Source organism: Balaenoptera acutorostrata, chromosome 6 (assembly GCF_949987535.1).
Source record: "Balaenoptera acutorostrata chromosome 6, mBalAcu1.1, whole genome shotgun sequence".
NCBI classification, from domain to species: domain Eukaryota; kingdom Metazoa; phylum Chordata; class Mammalia; order Artiodactyla; family Balaenopteridae; genus Balaenoptera; species Balaenoptera acutorostrata.
In genome coordinates this window covers 125,335,984-125,345,264 of record NC_080069.1, presented here as the reverse complement: position 1 = coordinate 125,345,264, position 9,281 = coordinate 125,335,984, and the positions used below count along the sequence as shown (strand labels likewise).

At 58.6% G+C, this 9,281-nt stretch overlaps 2 protein-coding genes across 2 annotated transcripts in view; one reads left to right on the top strand and one right to left on the bottom strand.

The window, feature by feature from the left end:
* Nucleotides 1-357: 357 nt before the first annotated feature.
* MRPL41 (mitochondrial ribosomal protein L41) lies at nucleotides 358-1,021 on the bottom strand. Its single transcript, XM_007182707.2, has one exon. The coding sequence runs from the start codon at nucleotides 897-899 to the stop codon at nucleotides 492-494; it is 408 nt and encodes a 135-aa protein (XP_007182769.1). The 5' UTR covers nucleotides 900-1,021; the 3' UTR covers nucleotides 358-491.
* Nucleotides 1,022-1,294: 273 nt separating this feature from the next.
* PNPLA7 (patatin like phospholipase domain containing 7) overlaps nucleotides 1,295-9,281 on the top strand; it is a 54,128-nt gene continuing 46,141 nt past the window's right edge. Inside the window, 6 exon segments of the mRNA XM_057548751.1 lie at nucleotides 1,295-1,367; nucleotides 2,590-2,621; nucleotides 4,487-4,805; nucleotides 5,175-5,294; nucleotides 6,605-6,696; nucleotides 6,876-7,016. Coding sequence (XP_057404734.1) covers nucleotides 2,592-2,621; nucleotides 4,487-4,805; nucleotides 5,175-5,294; nucleotides 6,605-6,696; nucleotides 6,876-7,016 — 702 coding nt within the window. The 5' untranslated portion in view covers nucleotides 1,295-1,367; nucleotides 2,590-2,591.

Here is a 9,281-nt window from a genome sequence, read left to right as displayed (position 1 = left end):
GGGAAATATGAGTTTGGCATCAACTTCCTGTGTGGTCTTTAGGTTTACCCCAATGGGGGCTGTCTCACCTGACTCCCCAAAATAAGCTGCTTTGGAACCCATAAATATTCAAATTGGTGGTTCCTTGGGGTGAATTGTGGGGGATGAATTAACCAGTGCTGTCATGTGGCTGGATCTGCCTTGTGAATTCTCTTTCTCCTGCAAGCTAAGCCACATGTTCTTGCCTACTTCCCAGAACCTGTTGGTTGGGGTTCTGGTTTGGCTGGAACGTGAGAACTTCGCCTCGGTCACTACGCCCTAGCCTGTTATGTGGCCCACTTTCCTTTTCAAAATGACCAGTTGCCCCGAACAACACTGTAGGGTAGCCAAGGTCTTTAATAGAAGCGAAACGAGGGCAACGCCTCCCCACCCGCCACCCGGGAACTAGGCTCGGCGAGGAGAATAGGTGGAAGTCCTCAGTCGCAGGCACACCCGGCCGCCGCCGACTGCTCCTAGCGCGGGAAGTTCTTGGGGTACAGCTGGAAGAGCTTGCCTTCCTGCGTGGGCTCAAAGCCGTACTTGTCCAGGCGCTCAGGGTCGAAAGTCCCGGCCTTGAAGTCCTTCTCGATAGCAGGTGCCGCTGTCTCCAGAAAGAGCTGCTTGGCCGTCAGGGGAGCGTCTGTGCCCTCCGGGGCGCGGTAGTTCACGTACGGCTTGAGCCTGAAGCCGGCCAGATCGGGGACCACCAGCTCCGGGACCATTTCCTTGACCTGCACGAACCTGCCGTCGCGGCCGTGGAAGCCGATGCCCTTGGCGCCGCGGCTCTTGTAGAAGGTGCGCGGGCCCCGCTTGCTGGTCCACTTGCTCATTCGGTCGGCGCCCCGCACCAGGGCGCGAGCCGCCCCGCTCAGGAGGCCCATGCCGGGGCCCAAACGACGCGAACGCTCTCCGACTCCCGGTCACAGCCACGCGGCCCCCGGCACCGCAGTGCTCCGCTTCCGGCGCCCACGGCAGCTTCCGACACCGCCTGGCCCCCGCGCCAGAGCAAGGGCAGCTCCGATTGGCTGCGGCGCGTCCAATGTGCAGCCTTGGCCCTGCGGGGGGGCGGAAACTGTGGGGGCCTGGCCAATGCTCGGGGAGATCCCGCGTCCGGGCGGGGCGTCGGGAGCGCGGCCGTGTGGGGCGGAGCTTCGAGGCGAAGTGCCGGTCGCCGTGAGTGCGGACGTTAGGGGCGGGGCTTCGGGAGGAGTGACGGGAGTGCCGGGTGTCGGGGGCGGGGCGTCAGGGTGGAGTGACGGGAGCGCGGGCGCCGGGAGCGCGCGATCCCGGTGAGTCGCCGCCGAGCGCCCCGAAGTGGCAGGCCTGGGGGTCCGGTTCTGTGAGCAGAGGTAGCCATCCCCTCCCCCAGCCATCGCCGGGACGTACACTGCCCCACAGGGCTGTCGCCGGCGACGCACCTCAACCCAACTGCCCCCAACCCCTACGGCCCCCAACCCGACGCCTCCCAACCCTACTGCCCCCAACCCCGACTGACCTCAACCCCGACTTCCCCCAACCCCGATGCCCCTCAACCCGACTCCCCTGCAGCTGGACGCCCCCCAACCTGACTGCCCTCAACCCGACGGCCCCATAATCACTGCTCTCCAGCCCTGCGCCCTAACCTCCACGCCCCCCTAACCACCATCTTCCTAACCTCGATGCCCCCAACCGCGCCGCCCCCGGCCCCCCAGTTCCCCTGCGCTTTGTCTCCTTCCCTCCCGCCCCCTGCGCTGTGTAGCATGTGCAGCAGCTGAAGGCGGTTCGGTTGTGCGGCAGGTGCCGGGGCTTGAGCTCTGTCGCCTGAAAGCCTGGGGGGCGTGGGGAGACCGCCCTGGTCAGGGCTGGGCCGCAGAGCTGGGGTCACGGCGCTGCTGGTCCTTGAGGAGACATCTGAGAAGAAAGGGTTTCCCACGGGGCTGGCAGGGACCTTTGACCAGTGAGCAGATGCAGGTGACCCTGCGCCTGCCTCTCCCGGTGGGATTTCGGAAGAGACAACCCTCTCTTACTGTTGGTCTTCTAAGGGACCTGGGAGCCACAGGGTGAAGGCCCTAGACGGGGCTCCTCCCTGCGGCACAGAGGCCAGGTGCGCAGGGCTGGTCCTCAAGTTCACCACACCCCAGACCAGCACAGCCACCTCCAGGGCTCAGCCACACTGCGGGGGAAGTCTTGTGCACAGGCCACTAGGGAGGGTCTGGCTCACAGCCTGCAGTGGCCACACACCCCTCCCCAGGGTGCTGGAAATCCCTGCTGCACTAGGCCTTTGCCCAGCTGCCCACACTTGTCCTCGACTGGCGGGGAGAGGAGCCCGGGACTTGGCTGCAGTTCTAGGTTCCGGGGCAGCCACACGAGGGCTGTTTACAGAGAGGGAAGGGGCTCCGATTGCTTGTGAAAAGAGCTTCTCTCCATGGAGAACACAGTTTTTCATCAGGGTTTTCCTGTCAATAGAAACGTAATTTAACGTGTACAGGAACCTGGGGAAGGGCTGGGAGGCGCTGCGTTGCACGTGAGCTTGAGGTGGTGGAACGTGTGCCCTCCTTGGAACCAGTCCCTCTTCTTTTGTTTCACTTGTAGCCATGGAGCAAGAGGAGGACGCCAGCCCAGAGGTACAGAACCTGAGGATTCCAGTGAGGAATCAGAGCCTTAAAATTCCCAGTTATGGCCACTTCTGGACAAGGAGAAAGGGTCCTTTTAACATCTGCCCCGCGGCAACTCCTTGAAGCCTGCTGCATGTGGGGGTGGTGTGTGGGGCCTATTTTCCCCTTGTCAGGGCTGAGGCCCTCCCTCCTCTTCCCCAAGGTCACTCTTCTGAGTTCCTGCTTCCCCTTAGGAAGTCTGCTTGCTTTGACTTAGGGCCTTCTACCCGTGGAACATATATAGCCACATTACAAGGGCCTTTATCTCTAAACCAGAAATTTAGATGCATTAAAACAACAGTGAAAAGCTGGGAAGTCTGAGATGCCTAACCACCAGAGACTGTACAATAGGCCTGGGGCATCCCTGTGACCCTTGCCGTGTGCGGCCCTGGCTGCCCCCCGGGGTGGCTGAGCTCGGAGGGACACGCCTAGGAGGAGGGTGCTCGTCCTCCTGGTGGACGTGGGCCGAGCACGCGGTCTGGGCCAGCAGGACCCGGACGCCTCACTGTGAAGCAGAAGTTCCCACTGCTTCCATCTGCCTCCTGAGCTGAGTTCAAAGGGTTGAGTTTTCTGAATCACTTCCTTATCCTGTCTTGATGCAACATTCTGCTTTTGAAATGCTTTTCTGAGTGCATTGATTTCCTTGGGTTTTCTGGCATCGAAGCTGTGTGTGATCCTGGCTCTGAAGGACCAGGCAAGCTGCTTTAGTCCTTGGCACTTGTGTAGAAACTTGAAAGGATTAACAAGTCCCCCCACCACTCCCCCAAACCCATCCTGTTCCTGGCTGCTTGGAAGGAGGTATGTGGGTACCGGGAGGAATGGAGTGTAGCTACTTGTTTGGCTGGTTTCTTCAGCTTTGGGGGGAATCTGCCAGCATCCTGTGTATGGGCGGCCCCAGCTGTCTGCCCACTCACCATTCTACACTCACTGTTCTCTCTTTTTTTTAATAAATTTATTTATTTATTTTTGGCTGCATTGGGTCTTCATTGCTGTGCCCGGGCTTTCTCTAGTTGCAGCGAGCGGGGGCTACTCTTCGTTGCGATGCGCGGGATTCTCATTGCGGTGGCTTCTCTTGTTGTGGAGCACAGGCTCTAGGCGCGCGGGCTTCAGTAGTTGTGGTGCACGGGCTTAGTAGTTGTGGCTCGCGGGCTTTTGAGTGCAGGTTCAGTATGTGTGGTGCACGGGCTTAGTTGCTCTGCAGCATGTGGGATCTTCCCGGACCAGGTCTCAAACCCGTGTCCCCTGCACTGGCAGGCGGATTCTTAACCACTGCACCACCAGGGAAGTCCCTCACTGTTCTCTCTTACCTTCCTTTCTCTCTCCCTGGGGTCTGGGCTTCTGCAGCCCCTTGTTAACTCCCTCCCTGGGAGCCCTTCTCTGCTGTGAGCTGGTATTTAATGTTCTCAAAATCCAGTTGGCTCCTTAGGGTTTCCCAGCACTGCTGCTGTGTGGGCTTCTGTCTGCCCCGAGGCCAGCAGCACGTGGTTCTGTTGGTGATGAGAGGGCACTGCGAGGTGGCCTTTGTACCCACTGTGGCCAGCCGGGCTTGCATCCTGAGGAGCAGGAAAGCTGAGGATTTCGGATTCAGATGCGTTAACAATGCCTGGAGCGTTTGTTGTCAACACAGCACAGCTGCTGGCCCTGCCCAGCCATGCTGTGGGTGGCCCCGCTCCAGAGCAGGTGGGCTCAGGGGACCTCAGCATCCTGGAAGGTCACTTCTTTCTGGAGGTCTCCAGGGCTGCCAACTTGTCCCTGACCCACAGCTCTGTTGTCACTCCTGGGGAGCCAGGGCCGTGCCCATCCTGGCCCTTCCTGACTGCAGCCTTCTCCCCTAGGCGGGCTTCTGCCTGGCCACCCTTCGGTCCTGGGGTCTGCAGCTGACGCAGCAGCATTCTCAGTCCACCTCGGTAACCACCTCACTGCCCCCGGCTAACGGGCGGGCCCCGGAATCAGTGGCCTATTGCACCCTTGGCTGCCCTGGGTCCTTTGTGTCCAGCCTGTGTTTGGGCTTGGGAGGGGCCTCATGGTGCCTTGCTGACGGGTGCTCTATCTGTGACCTCACCCAGCTGATGGGTGTTGCAGCTGGAATCCTCCTGGCCCTGGCCCTCATTGGCATGACCATCTTTTTTGTGTCTAGAAGGGTTAACCGATTCCGTGAGTATCTTGCTTCAGACTTTGGCCCTAGGGGGACGGGGAGGAGGGCTTGAAAGGGTGGGGGAGGCGCGGGTGTTTTGAGCTCCTGGGAGCAGCTCTCAAGCCCGCGGTGGCTTTTGTTGGAAACTGCTGGCCTGTCCGTGAGGCTGAGCTCGTCGGATCCATGGAATTCGAGTCTGTTCTGACCTTCCTTGGCTCACGTTTCCAAGAAGAGTGAAGTCCCGCTTCCTCTGCAAGGGTCTGTCGCAGCCCTGGGACGAGGTGCTGTGTGACTGGGGGTGGGGCGGGGGCAGGACGAGCTCAGTGTGTACGCGGGGCTGCCTCGCGGGTCCCAGCCGTGCTCAGGCAGCCCCTTGGCTCCCCTTGCAGGCCAAGTGCAGCCCACTCCTCAGCACAGGTTCCGGAAGAGAGACAAAGTGATGTTCTCCGGCAGGAAGATCACGAGGAGGGTGACTCGCGCTGCAGGCCCAGGCCTCCTGCCCCTCAGAGGTGTGGGCACCAGCCGGCCTGCGCCTGGGCGCCGCGCAGGGGCTCTGGGGCTCGGGGAAGGTCTGGGGAGGGCACGGCTGGGCGGAGGCATTTGGGGAGGAGGCCCCGTCACCGCGTGAGGTGGACGTGAACTGGAAAGGAGGACAGAAGCCCCCCCCTGGAGCGTCCCTGGAGTGTGGGGGGCAGAGGGTCCTGGCTCCGGTGCTGAGATTGGTGGTCCGCCCAGGATTTGGGGCCAGGCCCCGCGAGGGGGAAACTGCAAGGCCTCGCTTGCCGGTGTCAAGACCCCCCTGGGGAGCGGCATCCGCGCCAGCCCCGCCCCCTGCTCCCCCCCCACCCCCACCCCCCAGGGCAGGAGGCCTCGGCACACTGCCGGAGGCTGTGCTTCAGATGCACACTTGAAGCCTTTGCTGATGTTTAAAAATATCTTCTCTTTGTTACTTTTCTCGAGTTACACAATTGATTCGTGTCTTCGTGGAAACACTTGAACTGCCGCTGGGGGTCACGTGGGCGCCCTCACGTGGCTCTTCCTCCTCAGTGTCAGGCGCTGTGAGAGGGCGGGTCGGCTGGGGCAGCTCTGGCGGGCGGGCTGGCGCGCAGGGCCACGTGGAGTGGCTCCCGGCAGGTCTCAGAGGCACCCACGCGTGTGTGGTTGGGTGCGGGGCTGTCCGCTGGTGGTCCTGCTGAGGACTGGGCAGCGGCAAGCTGGCCCTGGGCTAAGGACAGGAACGTGGTCCAGTGAGGCCAGGACACCTGGGAGGGAAGGAGGAGTTGTGCTGACCGCCCACCGACAGCCACAGCTGACACCGTGGGGCAGAGGCAGCTCGGGAGCTGAGGGACAGCAGGGGGCAGTGGCTGCCCGAGGAGGCTGGCCGGTGCCCGGCTAGGAGCCGGGCCCTCTGCACTCCTCGGCACCGCTGTTTGGGGCGGTCCAGTGGGCCTCGACTGTGGGGGAGGGTGAAGAGCCTCCAGACCGGGAGGAGTGGGCAGGCACTCGGGTTGCCGTGTGTGCCGGCATGACAGGTGTGGGGTGGAGAGCGTCAGCCTTCTAGGCAGGGGGGACGCAGGGCTGAGGACTCAGAGCTCTCAGAGCATGGGCTGTCTGGGGACGTGGCCGTGCGGTGTCGCTGTCATCAGCACCAAGGATGGTTCCCTGTGTCCTGGGCAGGTGAGCAGGGTGGGGCCGGACCGGGATGCTGGTGTCAGGCTTCGGGCAGGCCAGGTCCTGAGGGCTGGGACCGACCCTGAGGCTGAGAGCTGGATCCACCGGCTGCAGGGTCCAGACGTGGCCTCCCCCTTTCACTCTGCAGGTGACCACGCTCCCGCACGCGCTTGTGGGGAACACAGCTGCCCCCCGGCAGCGGGTGAGGAAGAGGACCAAGGTGCTGTCTTTGGCCAAGAGGTACTGGGGGTGCCCTTCAGACTAGCCACGTCTCAGCTGCCCTCCCCCGTGGGCGCTGGGGAGCCTGCGGACCTCGCACTGCCCGTGGCTTCCCTGCCATGGGGTTCACAGCGCAAACACCGTCTGCTTTTGAACCCCTTTGGGCTTCTGCTCCAGGTGCATGTCTCTCTGCTTTGTAGGATCCTGCGTTTCAAGAAGGAATACCCGACCCTGCAGCCAAAGGAGCCCCCGCCCTCCCTGCTGGAGGCCGACCTCACGGAGTTCGATGTGGAGAATTCTCACCTGCCGTCGGAAGTTTTGTACATGCTGAAAAATGTTCGGTAAGAGAGAAGTGGACACGGGAGGCCCACCATGTGCCCTGGGGACTGGCTGTCGCCTGGCCTCCGAGGTGTCCTTTCCCTGTGGCCACCGTTGGTTGTGTCGACAAAAATAATGAATAAACAATCTATAATAGGAATAAAAAAAGTTTTATTTGAGCCAAACTGAGGACTATCGCCTGGAAGACAACCTCTCAGATAACTCTGAGGAACTTCCCCAGAGAAGCATAGTTTTTAGCAGTTTTATGTCTTGTCAAAACAAAGAACATTAAGCTAGTCAGGGATACATTCCTTCAAGGTTTCAAAAAAAACAAATCAGCAGGTACATGGTGAGTCAGTATGGCCTCGGCACCTGGGAAGGGAGTCTTATCATTGAAGGAGAACCAGCACTGGCATCCTAGAAAGGGAAGCATTTAATCTTTATTTTTCACTTGGACGTTTTGTTGTTCTTGTTGTTATTTAATATTTATTTATTTAATTTATTTATTTTTGGCTGCGTTGGGTCTTCGTTGCTGTGCGCGGGCTTTCTCTAGTTGCGGTGAGTGGGGGCTACTCTTCATTGCGGTGCGCGGGCTTCTCATTGCAGTGGCTTCTCTTGTTGCGGAGCACAGGCTCTAGGCGCACGGGCTTCAGTAGTTGTGGCACACAGGCTCAGTAGTTGTGGCTCGTGGGCTCTAGAGCGCAGGCTCAGTAGTTGTGGCGCACGGGCTTAGTTGCTCCGCGGCATGTGGGATCTTCCCGGACCAGGGCTCTAACCCGTGTCCCCTGCATTGGCAGGTGGATTCTTAACCACTGTGCCACAAGGGAAGTCCCAACATGGACGTTCTTTACTTCTGGTCAATGTGCCCTTTAATAATTAAGCAGACGTACAATGTGTGTTTGATCAGCCACAACAGGCTATTCTGTCTATTGAGCATGAAGTGGGAGTTAACTCATGTGTAAGCCAGAGTGACCTCCCAGACCCCAACATGTGAACATTGCTTTCATCAGTTGGGAAGGCTTCTTGCCATCGCTGCCCTCCCAGTGGCGAGTGGAACCTCCTCGCCGGTTCTTTCGTGTGTCTGTCTGCTTATCAGAGTGTTCACCTTCAGGGCGACGTGGAGCGAGTATGGGAAGTGTGTGGCTGGATGGAAAATTGAAAGACTGGTTCCGCATTTCTCCCTGGAAGCCCCGACTCCTCTTTCAAGCGCTTCACTACCTGCCCTTGTTTATGCATCTGGTTCAAATTCATGGTCACGGCCTGAGAGCTCTCTGAGCTCATGGAACAGTAGCTGATGGGAATTCCTGAAGCTTAAGCCTCTGTCCTGCTGGTGCTTGTGCCATGGGCTCTGCAGCCCTGGAAAGCTCGCTCTGTGGTCTGGCCGGCAGGGACGGTGGCCTGTGTCCCTCCTCCCCTCCTTCCTGTAGGTGTCCCACGTGCACTGTTTCTTGTAGGGTCCTGGGTCACTTTGAGAAGCCACTGTTCCTGGAACTTTGCAAACACATGGTGTTTGTGCAGCTTCTGGAAGGGGAGTATGTCTTCCGGCCAGGGGAGCCAGATACCAGCATCTACATGGTGCAGGACGGGCGGCTGGAGGTCTGCATCCAGGATTCGGTGAGAGCCCTCGGGTGGGGCAGGGCTGGGGGATCTGTTGTGTTTTCACTTAGAGGTCTGCCCTCTTTAACATTTGTTAAGTTTTCCATTGAAAAGTTAGTACCAAATTTTATTTTATTATATTTTATTTTATGTAGATAGGAGATTCATATTTTATTTCTCCAGTGGCATATTTACAGTTGAATATAAATTAAAGACCTGCTTGCACACCAAAGCCAGGTTCTTTAGGTGGTTCAGTCAGAGAGGTAAGACCTCTGGCTGGCTCACATGAGCAGCGTCCACTCCTTGGCCCAGGTTTTGGGGTTTTGCCAGCCTTGAGTTCATCAATAATTTCTTCAGTGTCCTTAGGTGTCACATCCTCATAGTAGTTGTCATTTATTTGAACCATTGGTGCGTTGACACAGGCCCCTAAATATTCCATTTCTGTAAGAGTGAAAAGTTTGTCAAGTGTAGTCTCCCTGACCTTTATTCCAAGCTTTTTCTGAGTGGCCTCCAGTATGCTGTCAGAGTTTCAAGCATGCAAGGCATAGTAGTGCAAACTTGAATATGATTCTTTCCAACTGGTTTTCGATTATACATTGTATAAAAGGCTGCTTCTTCATATATTCTCATTGGAGGTACTTGTAACTTTCTGCAACCTTGTTCATAGCAGAGATGGGCAGCCATCCATTCTG